The following is a 19,734-nucleotide window of genomic DNA, read 5'->3' as shown; positions in this document are numbered from 1 at the left end:
ATTTTGCACAAGTGGCCCCCGGGCAAAGCAAGTCAAGTATCCTTGCATACGGCATATATATTAGTCAATTATGTACATATTCACAGGCTTATTCAACAGTTAATCAGCTGTTAATTCCATGCAAATGTAATCGTGTTGCCTCACAGACACATCAAAATGTTTTTTATATTAGTTGTTTCACATATGAACAAAGCCAAATCCTCTCTCCCCAAAGCCGTGGTCAGCTCTGTTTGGAGCTGCTCTCCTCTCTGCTGCAGAGGGGGTTTTTTTCGCAGCCTTTTTCTCTCTCCAACTGTGTGTGCTGCAGTTTGCTTTCCAGTTCAGGTCCAAACTCTGCTGGATGGTACAATAATGGAAAGACTAGAGAGAGACAGAGATGAAGAAGAGGGGAGAGAGACAGAGAGAGAGTGAGAGAGAGAGATAGCCATTGTTTCATTTTAAAGCTGTAATATCATCATAATAAAAATGCATTCTGTGCAGGACACAATGGGCCACTAGTTGCCTGCACCCACACATGCATACAGCACGTGCAGGATCCTATACGCACACACACACACACACACACACACACACGCATGCAAATACACAACATACTTCAGATGTGCTTGTAGTTTGTGCTGCTGGGTGCCAAATTTGGTGGCATGCCAGACACACACACACACACAGCAGCACCAAGCAACTTGTGATTGCTAATTATTCTGTGTGAATGATACTTCACACAAACAGAAAAAGATAAGTGAGCATGGCCAATTATCAGGATCGGGGATAGAAAGTGAACACTGCCTTTAAACTGCCTAACACAGAAGAAGAGCTAACAGCATCCTCATCCCTCGGAGCAATTAAGTCTTCTACCTGTGGATACTTTGTGTGAAAAAGGACCTTTATCCTGAGTGCATGTGCTGTGAAGGAATGTGAAGTAAAAGTCTCAACATAACAGATGAAGATTATCAGTGAAGATTACAGTACACTCAGTTATTACTGTCTTTTCAGCTCCAGTTTGTAGCAATTAGGGGGATCTATGGCAGAAACTGGATATAATAAGTGTGTTTTTGTGTGTAATCACCTGAAAATAAGAATAGTTATGTTTTCGTTACATTAGAATGAGCCATTTATATCTACATAGGGAGCAGAGATAGCCATGCTGCACCACCATGTTTCTACAGTAGCCCAGAGCTGACAAATCAAACACTGGTTTGATAGGGCCATTTGCGTTTTTGCATCAGCCACGTAGTTAACAGCCTCTCTGCGATGAGCAGTGTCTGAAAACACCGTTTTTTTACGGTAAAGCTGCTTTATTCAGTGTTTTTACTGGTTTAAATCACCAGGTCCACTTGTTTAGGAGAGGAGGAGACCTCTGCGTATAATTCAGCTCTCGATAAAAACCTCCAACCTCCAAAAACCTCGTCTAGATCTTAAGTTACCAGAGAAAAAAGGTGAGTACATGTTAGCAGGTGCTAGGCTAGCGGCCCATCCTTGAAGAGCTGAACAGCATAGGAAAAACACTGATTTTTAACGTGATATTGCTTTACTAAGTGTTTTTACCTCTTTTAATTACCTAGTCTGTTTGTTTCTGAGAGGACGAGACCTCTGAGGATAATTCGGCTCCTGGTAAAAACCTCTGGAACAATGAACACTGAAGGACTTCTAACTGCAGGAAGTTTCAGCAGGTTGAAATCTGCAACCCCACTGCTAAATCCTCCTAAATCTTACACACTGGACCTTTAAGCCTCCAACAGACTGTGTGATTACAGCAGTCTTATAAGTTTAGAACAGCTACACTGTGCGACATAGATCTAATAAACTTCGGTACGAGATCATGTTCAATGTATGCAGACTGTACGATGTCAGTGCCTACTGAAGCACAGGCTACGACACTATTTCTTTCCGTGCTTCGTCCTTCTTTACGCGATCATGGTCAGAGCTGGAGGACACATCATACAGACAAGGCTTCTGCTGCTACAACTCCACAAGGTTTTCCTCTTTGCTGGAATCCCACGCATTTCTTTTAGCTAGTTTTACCTCCACGGCGAGCTGCTATCCGTCTGTTTGGGTGTTAGCAGTGTTGGGCAGAAATGTGTTACAGTAACAGTATTACTTTTCCATTAACGAGTAGTGTAACTGATTACTAATAAAATTTCAGAAATAATATTACAGTTACTCCCAAACCAAACACACTGTTACAACATTACTTTTGTTATCATGTCACTACTGACTTGAAATACGACATCACATCAGTGGACTCATTTTCATAATCGTCAAGCTGCGCATGCACGTCATAAAGCAGCAAGCTGGTTGGAAACACTGACCTTAGTGTCTGGAAATATTCCCTTTACTTTGAGTTTGTCGGGAGGAAAGATGACAAGAACACTGTTGCAGGTAGTCAGACTAAAAGTCTGAAACACCTCGGCTACTATGACTGACTTCCAGGAAGTACACTCCACCAAAGGTGAGGCCTCTGTGGCTGCAGAGGTCAGCTGTAGCGCTACACTGGCCTAAACAAAACTGGAACTGAATTGAAGCTTGTGGTCGGATGTGTAGTGGATGAAATGTTGCTCCACGAGTGTCTCTCAGTCTTTTGGGCAGAGCCTTTGGAACATATTAGTCACAGGAAATAGAAAACCTCCAAGTAAACAGAGGCTATCTAGCCTTAGCTACACTTACTGACATTTACCTGCATTTGTATTGGTTGGTTAGTAGACGTAGGTCATAACAGCAGTCACACAGTGCGATGGTCATCCCAAATTTCCAATCAGAATTTTATCCTAGACTGTCTTTGATGGCAAGACCATGACAATGGTCATCCTTGAACTTCTCACTGTGCGACGTAGGATCACCGTTTTAGAGCCACAACCAAAGATATTGCCACTTTCTTTCATGTTGGTCATCTTTTATCTTGGACAGCCCAACATCACACAGCGCATACCGAGCTTTAAACAGATGATGGAGGGGGAAAAAAGTAATGTAAACAACTATAACTACAAGAGAAGAACTCTGCATTATGTTGTTTTTTATTATCAGAGCTGAATGTGCCCTCTGCTTCTGGAGTTTTACACCTACATAGTCTCTTCTCTCAAATATCTTAGTCACACGGGATATTTTAATCTATCATGAAATTGCAATGAGATGCTGAGAGGCTGCACTCTTCTGCATCCTTCTCTTATGTTTTTTTATTTATTTTTTGTTGGTGTGTGCATGTGGGTGCTCAAGCACCGGAGTTGGACGTGCGTGGCATAGAAAGCAGAGGCTCTGCCGATGCTGGCGTGTGCTCGTCCCTCATCAATCATGGGTTGGCACAGCAGGCACAGCTGCACCTCGACACCTGCTGATGGATTCATACCAATTTCACGTTCAACACTTAGCATCTTGACTCAGTTTATACCCCACCCCACTCCACCCCCCGCCTCAAGCCTTAAAATCAGCCAGAACATACTCCCCTACTGCCTGGCTGTGTCCAGGAGCGACCCTCTCTGCAGCTGAAGAGGGCTGCGGGTCGCTGCTTAGTGTTAGGGGAGCTGGGGAGAGGCTGAGGGTGCCGGAAGGATTGAGGAAACGAGGAAATACCATAGCAGTAAAAAACAGTGACTGGATTAAGATGGGATTTGGGACCTCAATCCGTCCTGCACACAGACGCATAGGTATATTCAACCCCATATTAAACCCCGGTCCCTAGTGGCCACTCCAGAGGCGTAGGTTGGTCTTATTTGAAAGGTGTAAGTGGCTGTATTGGCAGCAACAAAAAAAAAAAAAGCTTTGTTGTTGAGCTCGGCCTTTGAAGCCAGGTCCGAGATATCCTCGCCAAGATCCTCAGATCCTGAATCTCTAGAGAGCCAGCTGCCAGGAGGAGATGCCGACTAATTAGGGAAAGTGAAACCAGCATTATTCCGAGCGAGTGAAGAGCAAGAAGGCGGGAACACGAGAGCAGAGACGAGGACGATGTATGGATGAAGGAGGGCGGCTGCGGCGCTTAACAAATTAGGCATCTTTTGATGCATTGATTAGAGTGTGACAGCGGTGTTTTTAACGTGGCGTTGGTAGAATGTGGCAGTGAAGAGCCAATTATGAGTTCTTTTAAGAGGAGCCAGGCACAACCTTGTCTCAGTCAGCGAGGCAGGGATTATATACAGAGGGGAAAGGCAGAGAAAATGAATGAGTGTAAAACGGGAAAAAAGCAAACAACTATCAAATTATTCATGACAGAGAGAAAAGAAGGAATAAATATGTAGTGTTTTGTAAATACCGCAGTCCTGCACACTGTGCGTAGTAAGATGAATGGGTGGCGAGGGCCTGTGTGCCATCCAGGATTCCAGTTTCAAGAGGGCCGCTGCGAATCAATGCGATGCCAGAGAACCACAACTTCCCCTCCCTTTCATTACTTTGCTGTTCTATGAAATTATCCACCACTGCAATTTCCTTTACTGCACAGCTTAGAGCGGGAGGGGAGCACAGAAGATTCGGCTTTGTAATGAGTTACAAAGGAGCGATGGAAATGAGAGAGAGGCTGTGTGGGGATGTGTGTGGGCGTGCTGTTGTAGGTGCGAGTGCGAGTGTTTAATTTACATGGTGCTGCACCTAGGGGAAGCTTTTGTAATCACAGTCATTTAGGATTACTGATAATTCTCTATCTCTCTCTCTTTTTTTTATTATTTCTTTCCTGGACAGATTCTTCATTCCGCTACACGGGCAGTCCCGACAGTCTCCGCTCACGTGCTCCCATGATCACGCCTGATCTAGAGAGTGGCGTGAAGGTGTGGCACCTGGTGAAGAACCACGAACACGGCGACCAGAAGGAGGGAGACCGCGGTAGCAAGATGGTCTCTGAGATTTATCTGACCAGGCTGCTAGCTACCAAGGTACATTCATATTCTCCCATACATTTCTATGTGTCATGTCACTTTTCAGGGCTCAAAATACCACGTACATGTGCACGTAAAATCTGAGCTTTCCACGTAATTCTCAGCTCTACATGGACCTGTGTAAAAATTAGAGTCAAAGGTTTTTACAGAGGAAATTTTTTTATATCTCTTTTTCAAAAAAAAAAAAAAAGATGTCAAAAGCCATAAAAAATCAATAAGTTTTGAGGAACAAAATGTTTTATAAATCAGGCTATGAATGATTCACAAAGAAATCCCACTGTAAAAGACCCTTCAAAATATAGACAGGAATAAAACTGCAGAGTTTGGTGAATAAAATTGCTGCTGAAGTGGAGATAAAAAAAAAACTAATTTTGAAAAAAAGGCCTTTGAAATATGTATTGTTGAATTTAAACTGTTTTTATTTATTTATTTTATTTTATGTTTTTTTTATTTAAACTTTATTTATCCAGGTTTGCCTTATTGAGATTAAGAATCTCTTTTTCAAGAGGGAACTGGCCAAGAAGGCAGCAAAAGTTACAGACACACATTAAATCATTACAGATGCACACAGTTACAACATTTTACAGGCCAAAAATAATACACTAGGGTAAAAAATTTGACTACAGGATATCACCATGAAACTTCCCCAGTTGATTTCTTACATTAAGACATTTATCTTTTATACTACAAGTTTTATGAGATTTAATGTTTACGTATGCACACGAGGCATTACCTAATTAAAAATGCACTGATTTTCACACATTTCCAGATCATAAATCTAAACACTGGATAAAGCCAGGTTCAAAATGCTTGGTTCAGTGGTTGTTATATCAGAGTCAGAGGTTTTTACAGAGGGAAATTTGGATATGTTTTTTTTTTTTTTTTTTTTCAAAAAATCAGAAAACTGTCAAAAGCCATAAAAAAAAAGTCATTTTCTGCAAGTTTTTATGAATAAAATATTCTGTTAAACAGGTCATGAATGATTCACGAACAAACCCCTTTGTGAAAAACTTCAGAATGTAGACAGGAATGAAAGTGTAGAAATGAAAGTTTGGTGAATGTAAATGCTGCTGAGATTTTTGGCTCAGAGTGTGAGAAAAAAAAATCATTTTGAGAAAGCCTGTAAAGATATGTAATGTAAAATTCCACGCATTTTTAGACCAAAACTAAGACACTAGGTTAAACTAATAAATAACACCATGAAACTTCTCCAGTTGAGTACTTACATTAAGACAATTTTTACTGAAATGTTACGTTTATAAATGCAAATGAGCTTTATCTAATTAAACATGTGCTCCTTGAATATATCTCCAGAACAGAAATCTGAACTAAAATAAACCTAATTGTGTATTTTAGATGTTTTCTGACCACTAGTCTGAAAGAAAATGTGAAGAATGTTCATTCATTCATTTTCCATAACCACTTACCCTGGTAGGGGTCGCAGGAGGGCTGGAGCCTATCCCAGCTGACACTGGGCAAGAGGCAGGGTACACCCTGGACTATCACAGGGCTGACACATAGAGACAGACAACCATTCACGCTCACATTCACACCTATATAAAGAATGTTATGGAAGCCAAATAGCCCAAAATCTCCAGTGAATTAGAAAAAAAGATTTCACTTGGAATGTCTTGCCTCAAGAAAATTATAGGGAAAGGCAGCTTAAATTATGTTATATCAAACTGATGATTTCCTCATATTTGAACAGTTATTTAAAAGATGACCTGTTTGACAGACAGATGTTAGATTTCTTTTGGGCGGATTCGGCTGCAGCTGTGAACGAATAACCACCAAAAAAAATTGGTGCAGGTAACAAGAAAAAACATGGCATGACATTTAAAAGTTACGGTAACACATTATTTGAAGATATCTACATAAGGGTGACATGACACTGTCATAACTATGACATGACACGGTCATGAACTTGTCATAAACATTATGTACATGTCATAAACGTTTATGACTGCTGTCATTAAGTGTCATTCAGTTTTTGTAATGACGAGTTGACATTGTTTGGGTTGTCTTGATTATGACAACTTGACATTAACATAAAGACATCTTCTGGTAATGTCATCCTGGTTAATGTCAAGTTGTCATTATAAGGACATCCCAAACAAATTTAATGTCAACTTGTCATGACAAAGACAGCTCCTGGTAATGTCACTTTGATTAATGTCAAGTTGTCATAATCAAGACAACCCAAACAATGTCAACTTGTCATTACAAAAACCGAATGACACTTAATGACAGCAGTCATAAATGTTTATGACATGTACATAATGTTCATGTCATAGTTATGACAGTGTCATGTCACCCTTATGTAGATACCTTCAAGTAAAGTGTTACCAAAGTTACATGCACCAGTGCACCAACACAGAGAGTATTTGAGCTCTGTATTTCATGTCATTTGCTGCATTCAGGTCGTGTTTTTGGAGTCTCTTGCTGTCCATTAATTGCTAACCTCTGTGCACTCTCCTTCTCCCAGGGTACACTACAGAAATTTGTGGACGATCTCTTTGAGACGTTGTTTAGTACAGTTCACCGAGGGAGCACTCTTCCCCTCGCCATCAAATACATGTTTGACTTCCTGGACGAGCAGGCAGACAAACACGGCATACACGACACGGACGTACGTCACACGTGGAAAAGCAACTGGTAAGACACAAAAGTAATATCACATACAGAGGGTCACGTGGTGAATCTTTTTTTAGCCCTGCCTGATCTCACTCACACCAGCTACTTTAATTTCTGACGTAATCTCTTTGTCTCCGTCTTCCAGCCTTCCACTGCGTTTCTGGGTGAACGTGATCAAGAACCCGCAGTTTGTGTTTGACATCCATAAGAGCAGCATCACGGACGCCTGTCTGTCTGTAGTGGCTCAGACCTTTATGGATTCCTGCTCCACTTCAGAGCACCGCCTGGGCAAAGACTCCCCGTCCAATAAGCTGCTCTACGCTAAAGATATCCCCAATTACAAGAGCTGGGTAGAGAGGTAGGAACTAATGCACTGGCTTTACACACCGCTCTGATCCCCTCTGTCACGTCTTCTTTGTATCCTCTTACAATAAAAACTGGGATCTTTAGGGAAATAGATTCATAATTCTCTTTCTTCTTACCAACACTTCTCAACCAGATTGTGTAAAAAGCCTTTTGTGAGCGGCTGTAACCAGGCATTCATTGTTCGTGAAAGTGATGTTATGGCTCAGAAAGTTTGACTGTATAAAGAATTTAGGGCTCAGCTGAGCTATAACATTGTCTGGGTCTCTGCGAGTAATGCCTCTCGTCTGCTTCCTCAGGTACTACGCTGACATCAACCGGCTGCCAGCCATTAGTGACCAGGACATGAATGCCTATTTGGCAGAACAGGCCAGACTCCACTCCACAGAGTTTAACATGCTCAGTGCTCTCAATGAGATCTACTCTTATGTCAGCAAGTACAGTGAGGAGGTAAGTGCTACTTCCACACACACATGCACTCACACATGTACATCTAATATAAGCACAATTCTTTTTGATGCTTCCTGCAGGAATCACAAAGGTTCGTCCAATTCACGAGGGGCAGTTTTGCAGAAAAAAATCCTGAGCAGGCAGAAATGGCACAGGAGTATTTAAAAGAAGGTTAAAAGAAACGTGAATCATTATAGTGACTGCAGCTAATGCTTACCATTCCCTAAAAGACTTTGAAAGACTTTTAGTCTGATGCTCTCTCACATCTAAAGACAGTTTGAGTTTTTAGTCACACATTATAAGATTTTGTAAAGACTGGGGATCTCGCAGAGTTGATATTTGTAAGACTGCAACTAGATTGCTTTTGAGATTATTTCCCATCCTGCTCCCGATGGAAAATATGATTCCAAACTCCCTTTAAGAAATATGACATATAAACATTTCCTTATCTGTCTGCAAAAATGCATCACTATAGAAACAACAAATGAAAGACATTTAATATCAAGAGTATTTTTGGTTAATTCACTAAGCCCCGCCCCTTTGTGATGGTCTGTCAAGCTGTCCCAGTAAGCATGGAGCCCACACTGTAACTAACTGCACTCCCTGAAGAAATGTTATCATATTTTTGGAAAAATGAAAGAGTGATTCCAGAGAGAAGCAGACAGAGGGGTCTACAGTCTGTGTTTGAAGGATATATCCAGGATGTCAAACTGACTCAGCAGCAACAACAGGTTAAAAAGACAAAGATAGTTAGAAGCTAAAGCCGAACTATAGGCTACAGATCACAGTGTAAAAGTGAACCACCACATCACTGCTGATCGCCACACAAGACAATGAATATAAAGGGAAACTTTGCTGATATTGAACCAGCTGTGTGGCATCACAGTGTGTGCACATGAACAGTGTTTGCTGCCAGCACCTGGACCTCTGCCGCCAGACGGACTGGGAGCTCCAAACAACGTTCATCTGCACACACTGTGATGACACAGAGCTGGTTGATTATCAGCAAAGTTTCCCTGCTTCCCTTCACTGGTTCCTGTACAGCAGGGTCGGTCTTTGTTTCACTGTTATAATCATTACAAAGCAAAAGCAGCATGTGTATACATTCAGTAGGCTGTATCTTCAGTAGCTAGCTAGCTAACCCTACACTTTTCAGGGTTTGATTTTGGTTTTGGAACAGGGAAGAAACGTATATCTTTCTCCAACCTCTCCAGGTAACGAGTATCATTAATACACAATGTGCCCCAGGCACAACATTTAGCTCCAAATCCACAAAACCAGCCTGAAAATGAAGGAAATCTGAAACGACTGCATTAGAGCTGTGTTGTTGTCAGAGGCAGGACTTAGTGAAGGGCCCCCAACACCATATTTTGCAAAAAGTATCCAAACTCGAAAGGTTTGATAAATTTGTATGTATCATCTTAAAAGAAACAGATACTGTGAAAACAATTGGTCCACCCATCACTGTTTTCAGGATTTTGTTTTGGCAGCTTTGCCACCTTTTATGCAGTAAAAGTTGACTCCTGCTTGTTGTCTGTAAAACATGTCAGCAACATCCTTGTTCTCTTTTTTCCCTCCATAGCATGGTGAACCTTTGTTTGCCGCCTGTCCTGTTGCAGAACACAGTATCTGTCTGCCCACCTACCATCTTCCACTCATCTGCTTAAGTGCTCTTAAAGGCTGGCAGCTACAGGCAGAGCGTTTCCTCCTCCTCATCGGGCCCCGATAGCAATCTATTATTAATCTGTAGCACTGTATGCAGGTGCAGCTCCCACTGCCGTCTCCCAAATCCATTTAAGTAGGCTGCAACTCTGGCCCGGTTAGCCTGACACACGACCCTTTGTGAGGCACTGAGTAAGAATGAAGAAGCGCTAATGCTAGGTGAGGTTTTTAACGCACTGCACTCAGCGAGGCAGCAGGCACTGCAGGAGCGATGACGCGACATGTGCGGAGTGTGCAAAATGAGTTTGCATGTGTCTCTGTGCATCAGGCAGCAGCAACTGCAGAGGCAGCAAAGTGGGTGTGTGAGATTCATGGAGAGCAAAGGGGAAGCTGACTGGATAATGGGTAAAAGAGAAGGAACGTACAGGAAGGAGGGGGAGGAGAGAGAAAATAAGAGATAGAAAGAGAGGGAAAGAGGGAGAGATATTGTAGTCCAACATAAAGGTCAGGCTAATGCTTCCCAGAGGAGGAGCTGACATTAGAAGCAGAATGTCTCCATAAATGCACTCTCTTTCTCTTTCCTCCCTGATCTTCCTCCCTCCCTTTTTACGCTTCCTGTGATCTGACAGTGTGTGTGTGTGTGTGTGTGTGTGTGTGTGTGTGTTGCTGTATGATTCTGCTCATGAGAGCCCTATATAACGGATAGTCCACTCTAACTCGGCACAGACGAAAAGGACAGAGCAGCACGCTGAGAGCTTGTAGACATTCACTTTCTACTCTCCAGATCAGACACTCTGCCTTGTTAAGCTCAGGTCTCACTAGACCTCTGGGCTTTGGGGAAGTCTACTGAAGACTCCTAGCTGACCCCACTAACCTTCGCCAGTTATGAACAGCTTGGGAACACCGAGGGCAAGGTAAACGTACATTAAAGCGCAGGGGCAAATTTGCGGCACGCCTTTTGTTCAATTTGCGCTCGCAATCTGCCTGCAATTAGTGGCTCATTTGCAGAGGCAGCAGCTCATTACACAATCAGCGCCTTGGACTGCCCTCCAGGTAAAATCAGCAAGTGAAGGAGCTCAGGATGGAGTTCAGAGGAGAATTTATCTGAGATCACCAAGCACAGGGAAGAAAACAATACGCTGCACAGAACTACTCAGTTAATGAAGTAAACAGTCCAAATCATTTAATAAGAGCAGAGTTCAACTTCACCTGAGAAAAACTGTACACACTAATAATTTCAATATAATTTATTTGTAGGAATTTATACTATCAGTGCAGCAGGAGTCAATAAATGAGACAGGTGAGTGTGGGGGGAAATAAAGTCAGAGGGAGCAGAATGGAGCAGCAGAAGCTCAAAGCAGGGCAGGTGGAGGACGGAGATGATGCTGATATAAATGATGTTTCAGCAGAATACAGAGGGAAACGTCTTCATCAAATTTTATTAGCAACTAGAGTTACTGCCTCGTGATTGTATGCCTCCACAACCAGGCAAGCTGCAGTTACAGTTTACATCCATGTCTGTCCAGATGCATGTAGACATGCAGTCAATTGACCCTTCGCTAAGTCCCGCCCCTGGATGCAGACTAGCCAATCATAACGTAGCATTGGGCCGGCTCAGACCAGGTGCGACAACAACACAGCTGTGCTCCATTGTTTCAGACTTCCTTCATTTTCAGGCTGGTTTTGTGGGTTTGGAGCTAAATGTTGTGCCTGGGGCACGTCGTGTATTAATGATACTCGTTACCTGGAGAGGTTGGAAAAAGATATACGTTTCTTCCCTGTTCCAAAACCAAAATCAAACCCTGAAAAGTGTAGGGTTAGCTAGCTAGCTACTGAAGATATAGCCTATGTGTCCCTGCCTTTGCTGAGTCTCTGACTGATTAATACAATGCATGAGTAAAGAAAAAACTTTCCCTTTTTAATTTTTGTCATCTTTTCTGTTTTGTTTTTTTTACATTGTGGGTGACAGTTTCCCCCTGCTTTTATGTATTATTCATTTCTTACCTCAGAATATTTGAAACTACACATTGCATAAGAGTGGTCAATTAATATTTTGTTTGAATCCTGAATAATTGAGTGAAACGTTGCATTCCAGTCTGCTGTAGTTTGATGTAAAAATCAACCTGCGGTGGCAAACAGGCGCAAACCAGAAACCATATGTTAAATATGTTGAAGTAAAAGCCACTGCATGTGGATACTGACATCCATATCAAAGGTGATGAAGACATGGCCCATACTGTAGTATTTTCTGCTGTTTTATGATCATATTAAAGGCCTTTGCCATGTGCAGTGCTGCCACTCTGACACAGATTCATCCTGACAAGGCAGACACCAGATGAGAGAATGAAGAGGAGAGCCTGTCTGAATTCCTTTTGAACCCGACTTGACAAATGCCAAATTTACAAGAAATGGGCTCAGAAGATAAAACGGGGAAAGGCTAATACACAAATATTTCTCCATGTTGTCAGAGACACAGACAGTGATGTAATTCTTTTCTTCATTCTTTCATGTGGTGTCCATATAGAAACCTAAGAGAACAGGTTGTACTGCAGCAAGAATCTGCTATTAAATCTAACGTATTATAATTAGGGATGTCAACAGTTAATCATTAATCAGTTAACCGTTGAGAATATTATTGACCGGTTACGCATGTTGCTCTATAGGTTAATTTTACTACCCTTCAGTTTACTACTGTCCATCACCTGGATATGGTGGGAGACAGACAGCTGGTTAGCAGTGTGAACATGTGGAAACATAGCACCCTCTGGTCTCCACTGTTAAGCTAGCCCTGCGCTAAGCTAACACTGCGCGCCATTTAGGTTGCATGGGTGCTAGTTAGCTAGTCGCTCATTTAGTGATTACATTACATTGTGCCCACCCTCTGTTCTCCCCCCAGGTCACCTTAATGAGTCCATTTTAAGCTGCAAACCTCCTTTAGCATTGTTAACTATGTTAGCACTGTTAGCGCCGTTAGCAGCATCAGCACAGGGAGTTTGACGCTGCACCCCTGCATGCACGTTCAACAACTAGTGCTTCACACCCCGCAAGACTTCTCTTCAATGCATTACCAGCCATCATGTATAACTTTACATTAATAAAGATATAATATTTATTTTGATTCATTGATTCAACCTCCCACTGACATGGTAGGCTTTGTAATCTCAATAGGATGTTACAAAAATGTCACTGACCAATGATCTGTTACTATTTCGTTCTTTGAGGGGCGAGTAGCAGACATCCCAGTTACCTCCACAGCCTCGTTCTACATTTATGTGGTGTCGGAATAATCTGAAGCACCCACTGCCCACCCTCTGGTCTCCCCTGGTTGTTAGCTAGTCTTGGCAGCTCTACACTGTGCACCATTTTGATCAGACCGGAGCTACTCAGCGGCCCCATTCATTTTGCAGTTACTGCTAGTATCACCGTCCCGACACAACATTGTTGTTGTGGAAACATTGCACCCAGCCTCCGTTCTCCCCCTCAGGTCATCCCAGTGAGTCGATTTTCAGCTGCAAACCTCCTTTAGCATTGTTTACTACATTAGCACTGTTAGCGCTGTTCGCAGCTTCAGCAGAGGTAGTGGTGCTAACATAGTTAACCATGTTTAAGAAGTTTGCGGCTCAAAATGAAGCAATATACAGGGTCATGGCAATCCTGAAAATGTCATGGGATTGTACAATCACATTTTCCAGGCGGATGGCACAATAGTGGGTTCCTGTTTCGAACCCAGGGTGGGGAGCCCTTTCGTGTGGAGTTTGCATGTTCTCCCCGTGTCAGTGTGGGTTTCCTCCAGGTACTCCAGCTTCCTCCCACAGTCCAAAGACATGCAGATTAATTGATGACTGGTGTGAATGGTTGTCTGTGTCTGTGTTATTTGTTTGATAGTCTGGTGACCTGTCCAGGGTGTACCCCACCTCTCGCCCAGTGTGAGCTAGGATAGACTCCAGCCCCCCCGCAACCCCCAACAGGATAAGCGACTATAGTAATTGAGTGAATGAATGATTAGATAGTGCTTTGAAATGCAATGCTAAAGCACACTGAGTCAATGGAGAGAAGAGAAAAGAAAGGCCTCTTGTTTTTGCATCATTTTGTGTTTTCTCTTTGGCTATTTACTGGCTAAATTAACCGAAACTGACATCCCTAATGAGAACCAACAAGGATGCAGTGGTGTTTTTATGGCTGGTGTTTGACCACAGTTTTTCACTCTGTACAGATCACAGCGGCCCTGGAACAGGACGAACAGGCAAGGAAGCAGAGGTTGGCCTACAAGGTGGAGCAGCTCATCTCTGCCATGTCTCTCGAGAGCTGAGAGTGGCCGCAACTCAACGAGAGAACGAGAGAGACAGGACCACAGTCTCTTACAGGACCTCCTCGAAAAAAGGTCCAGCATTACTTACCTCTCATCGTGGGAGCTTCAACCACGAACCAGACCTGGGACCTCTCTGCATCCACAGCCGGACAGACATACAACTGCTTTAGTTTGTGATTCTCTCACCTCCTTCCATGATGGCGCCAGCTAAGGGCCCGCAGACTGCAACAGAGGCCCTGCAGCTGGAGCCGATAATGGCGTAAGGAAGGAACATCAGCAGAGGAGGCAACAACATGGCTTGTATTTATTTATTTTTTTGTTTGTTTCTTTTTCTCAAAGGATATTTTCTCTCAGTTTGACAGGAAATTGTATGTCGTGTGTGTATGGGGGGGGGGGGGGGGGGGGGGCGTGTGTGTGTGTGCATGAGTGTGTGTTTGTGTCGTACTGAGGAAGACTCCTGCAAAGTCCGCGAGAGCGAATGGAGGAACAGATTTATTCTCCACTCAGTCAGAAACTCACATCTGAGTGTGAAATGGAGACAAAAAAAAAAAGGCGAGAAGCAGCTCTCACGTTGGACAGCTGAGTTTGCATTCAGATTTCTCAGATTTTATTTTTGTACTTGTACATTTGAATATTATCAGTTGCAGTTGAAATATCCACCCAGGATCCCAGAAGTGTTGTTGTATAAAGACATAAAGAGCGTAACGCTTCATCAGGGCGGCGTGGTGGTGAAAGCAGGCCATGGTCCATGTCTTCTCTCACTTCTCCCTCTTTGAACTGATGCTTCACACGACACGGACAAAACTGCTCTGCTCTTTATCCAGAAGTGTACAGGAAAACATGAAACTCGTGCTCATCATCTAAGAGTCGACGGGACTCCGCTCGTGGTGGTCACAGTCCAGCCAGCATGCTTGCACCTAAACCTGAGGATGACGGAGATGATAGTGTATTTTAGGAGATGACCTTAAATCAGCATCAACCTGGTGTCCGAGGCTTTTTTTCAGCAGTTAGGTCATCTGTGTATGTACCGGTTGCCAATCAGTGTATGTGAATGTACAAATGTTTTTTAATTTGTTTGTTTGTATGTCTGTTTGAGTTGTGCAAACAGAAAGGGGCTCAGTTGAACTGAGCTCCGTAGATATTTGCAGTAGCTCGTCAAGTGAACAACTCCATTTGTCCGTCCTGGCTCCAGCCCGTCCAACTGCTTCCCAAACATTATTTACCCAAAATCACTTTCTGCTAGAGGAGAGTGTGTACCGTCCGCACTGTGGCCGTCACGGCGCAGTACATGCAGCTAGCAGTTAATAGAGACCAGACGAGGGCAATTTGTCTCCGTAGGCTGAAACTCTCCGTTATATAACCACGGTTTGTATCTCTTTGGGAACTTGATTGACTTTATGTGTACTTTGCATGCATGCTATCACACATCTGAAGTGTTCTAAGGGTCCATCTTTGATTTTTATCAAGTGCCAATGAGTCGCCCCGGCTCTTGTTGGCTAGTTTTGATGTTAGCTGATGGGAGATCTTACCCGACCACCACCCATGTCCTCGCACAGACAATAAGAAGCTTAGCTCAGTGGGTTTCAGCCCAGCCGCCAGAAGAATACATGATGTTGTACGTTCCTGCAAACCACAAATACATTACAGTTGTATCAACATTCCTAAAGTGGCAAAGTATACTAGCTGACTTTGTCACTGAGAGGTGAAAGAGATGGTGGATTGCGTGACACCAAGGCGAGACTCACCTGCCAAGCTGTGTTTCCAGCGGCTTTTTAGCCACTCAACTATGGATGTTTCTAGCAACCTGTCAGAATCCACTTTGGATAGTGTCACAAATTTTTTGTTACAGAGACATCGACAACTTCTCCAGCCATGATTGTGCCACTACAACCGGGTTTTTAAAACCCAAATATGATCTTTTCCTAACTATAAACATGTGTTTTTTGCACCTTAACCCCACCACACGTTTACCACAGTGTTGTTGAAAGAAACATAAAGCGTCAACTTATCCACTACTATCCGTTTCAAATATTGTAAATGTCACCTCAGACTTCCATGTGTCCTTTGCGTTGGCACAGATTCAGCCACTAGATGGCAGTAGAGGGCAAGGGCAAAAGATTTAGACAGCTACAAACATGTCGACAGTGGAGGAGGTCGTAATAATGTAAAGGCAGAGAATCATTTCTACTTAATTACTGATTCGTTCTGCAATTTTTTAAATGTCTTCGTCGTCTCTTTCAGTGGGGGCATTGAACTACGCTACACCGCCCACCGATCTTCAGTGATACTGCTCCATTTTGTCCGTATCATGCAATTAAATGAACGCAGAGTACGGCTTTCTCCGTTTCCATGTATCTAACACTGAGCATCAGATCAGAGTTGTGGTTACCATGTTTAACCCTGCAACCTTGTTTCACCACCAGGTTGGCTTTACCAGTGGTAATTGCGGATGAACGGCGTTGCAGTTAGCTCCCATCTGGCCCAGGTGGTGCACATGGCAGAGCGGCCAAGTCTAACGTTAGCTAACCATTGGAGACTGGAGGATGGGCAGTGGGTGCTATGCTTCTGCATTCTAACGTAATTAGCTGATTGTTTGTTAGCAAACAGAAAATAAAATAAAAGGCAAGACATGTACATCCCATAACATTAAAAAGAACGACAACTCTAGGTCTGAAAGCACCCTGAGTCAGTGGAGCGCCACATTTTTTCTTAAAAATTAGCGGTTCGTTACCAATTAATGGGTGTCGGACTGTCAGAAGGAAAATCAACGGAAACGAACATCCCTAATTGTAACCAGAAAGGAAACAGTTATGTCTATTTTACGACCTACCCATATTTCAGCAGTTTCTTTTTCTTCTGTTCAGATCACAGCACCCCGTCTAACACACAGATGTAATGTATCTGTGGTTTGCAGAAACGTACAATGCCAACATTTTTTCTGGCGCCTGGGTTGTGGGTTTAGTTTGACTAAGTGCCAAAAGATCCTGTTGTTTCCAATAGCTCATTAATGTGTCAAAAATCGGTTTATGCTTTACAGAGGGAGCAAAGCTCTCATTTTGGAGTGTAGAGCCGGTTAAAGTTGAAGCTCATGTAACTGGAACGTTGAGTTCTGAAACTCATGAAAGGTACGAAACATAAGCAGGAGGACAGAGATCTGGGAACGAGGGACAAAACATGAAAAACGCATAAAAAATAAGTATGTTTCATGTGACGTGGACGCGTCTCCTGACTGAAACCAAAAGTGAAAAGGCTGATGTAACCTTCCGACTTCCTAGCTGGATGACAACAAACTGTAGATTCCATCCTCTGGATCGGTAATTTCATTTTCTTCCGGGATATGTGTTTGCTTGTTGTTTACATCAAGTACTTGAAAATAGGTAGTATTAAAGGTTTGCACAGTATACTGCAGTTGTGTGTGTTGAGAGCATGACAAACACCAGTAGTGGGTGAAAGGTGCTTCTTCTCTCTGTGGCCTTAGATACCCACCTGCTCAGTGTTCCTGATCTTATTAGTCCTCGACTCGGGCACAGTCCTTTCGGCGCTCCAGAGCCCAGTAGTTTTTTCGGTGATACCCAACACCGGCGCTCTGCTGAGAACTGTCTTAGCGAGATAAAGTAAAAAGGGAAGGTGAAGAGGGTACGGCCGGGCTCAGGCAGACATTGCCTCGCTCAGCACTCGGCTCGCCTGAGCTGTTTGAAGAGAAGTGTTGAGAAATGAGGAGAGAGGGAGAGGTAGAAAGAGAGAGAGAACCCCTTTAGCTCTAGTTTCCTGCTCCGGCTTTGAAGCTGCTCTTTGATCTGAGTCAGTTGTGTGCACAGTGTGATCAGGAGATGGAAAGAAAGAAAAAAAACATCAAACTAACAGGCAAGGAGAAATGTAGGATGAGGTGATGATTGACACGCTATTACTGTGTCTGGCCAGTGGGGGCAGAAGTGGGAAAATAAGTAGTTGTAATTTGTTCCCTCATCTGAAAAAGCACCTTCTCGCTCCCTGACCCCCGTCTAGGTACACAATGGCGCACATATACAGATCATACACGAAACATAAAGCTTCTTCCTTTTTGATTAAGGTGTCTTCCCAATCTCAGCAAATAGAAATGTATCCTCCTCATACCTCACATTGCTTGTATGGAGTAATGCTTTTTATCATTTTAACAGGACCTAAATGCCTTTTTTCCTTTTTGCAAGGGATGAAAAAAAACATGTATGTTTATTAGAGTCTTTCCAACTCTCAGATGAGCTCCCCTGTATTCAGAAAATGTGACGAACGTAATCAGACGCACACAAATTGGTTGGCTTTGATTTTTCTCCTCTCATTTATATCAGGATGTTTCCTTTTTTTGTCTGGCGTGATTTTTGCATGCATTTTAATTTAGTTCTGCCTGGTATTCCATATCGATCCACGCCGTCATTAGCCTAACTGCAATTTTCCCGAAAGCCCATCTGTACACGTCTTGCATCACAGCTGAATGCACCTTTTCTTTTTTTCTTTGTGAAAGAGCTTTTTTTTGTGTTTCCATGCTGTACACTCATTTCTGGGAACATTTTGATTCAGTTTGAACTGAAAAAAATAAAAGTTTGTTTACTCTTTCTGCAGCGCAGAATCCCATTTGACTGCCAGTTGTGTGAGATATGGATAGATGCTCATGAACACAACCTCATTTCAGCTCCAGCTGATTGCTAATTGAAGATGCTTTGTGCACTTTTTTATGTTGCTCTCGGTGTAACGTGTTGCCGAAGAGATGGTGTTGTAGTTTTGACTGGCACGTGTCATTCCTTATACGAAACAAAGCATTTAATCAGCATTTTTTTTTTGGTTTGCTTTACGGCATCTGACAGACGAATCGAAATCCCGATCAGTGTATCAAGATATCACCGAGTATAAAATGAGTATCCTTCCATTTTAAACACATTGTAAACAAACCCTTTGTAGACACTGGAGTTCTGTAAAATAGTAATTACTGGCAATGATGATGATGACGATGATGATAATAATAATGGCTGTCTGTTCTTCTTGTTTTATAAAAGTGTTGTGAAAATTGTAAGAAACTTTAAAGTATTTAAAAAAAAGGTTGTTCTCTTGTTTTTTTAATTTGCTTTGATTTTGTTATAATATATTATTGTGTACCTATTGTAAATATGAAGCACACCTATTTTGCAAGCCAAGGATTCACTTTGTACTGTTGTTATATATAAATAAACTTTGCTGGTTAAAAATTGCATAGAGCCGAAATCTGCATTCATGTCTTTTTGTTGAGCGATCTACCAATTTGGACAAATATGGAAGAGGGGACCATAAACACCCTGACACATTGAAACTACAGTTCCCATAATGTCTTGGGGGATGTAAACAGGAGGCAAAATACAGCTCCTAACTTGTTAGTTTACAGTTACTGAAAGAACAGACATTTCAATAGAACAACAAACATAAAACAGAATTAAAATGATGGGTTGTACAGTAATA

The 19,734-nt window shown here is 42.6% G+C and overlaps 1 protein-coding gene across 1 annotated transcript in view; it reads left to right on the top strand.

The window, feature by feature from the left end:
* Positions 1–19,503, top strand: part of plxna2 (plexin A2) — a 274,068-nt gene extending 254,565 nt beyond the window's left edge. The window contains exons 28-32 of the mRNA XM_033629173.2: positions 4,660–4,850; positions 7,339–7,508; positions 7,633–7,845; positions 8,150–8,300; positions 14,176–19,503. Of these exons, the coding sequence (XP_033485064.1) occupies positions 4,660–4,850; positions 7,339–7,508; positions 7,633–7,845; positions 8,150–8,300; positions 14,176–14,271 (821 nt within the window). The 3' untranslated portion in view covers positions 14,272–19,503. The remainder of the gene's footprint in view (positions 1–4,659; positions 4,851–7,338; positions 7,509–7,632; positions 7,846–8,149; positions 8,301–14,175) is intronic.
* The last annotated feature ends 231 nt before the right edge of the window (positions 19,504–19,734 follow it).

The sequence above is a fragment of the Epinephelus lanceolatus genome, chromosome 8 (genome assembly GCF_041903045.1).
Source record: "Epinephelus lanceolatus isolate andai-2023 chromosome 8, ASM4190304v1, whole genome shotgun sequence".
NCBI lineage: Eukaryota > Metazoa > Chordata > Actinopteri > Perciformes > Serranidae > Epinephelus > Epinephelus lanceolatus.
This window is presented reverse-complemented; position numbering and strand designations above follow the sequence as displayed.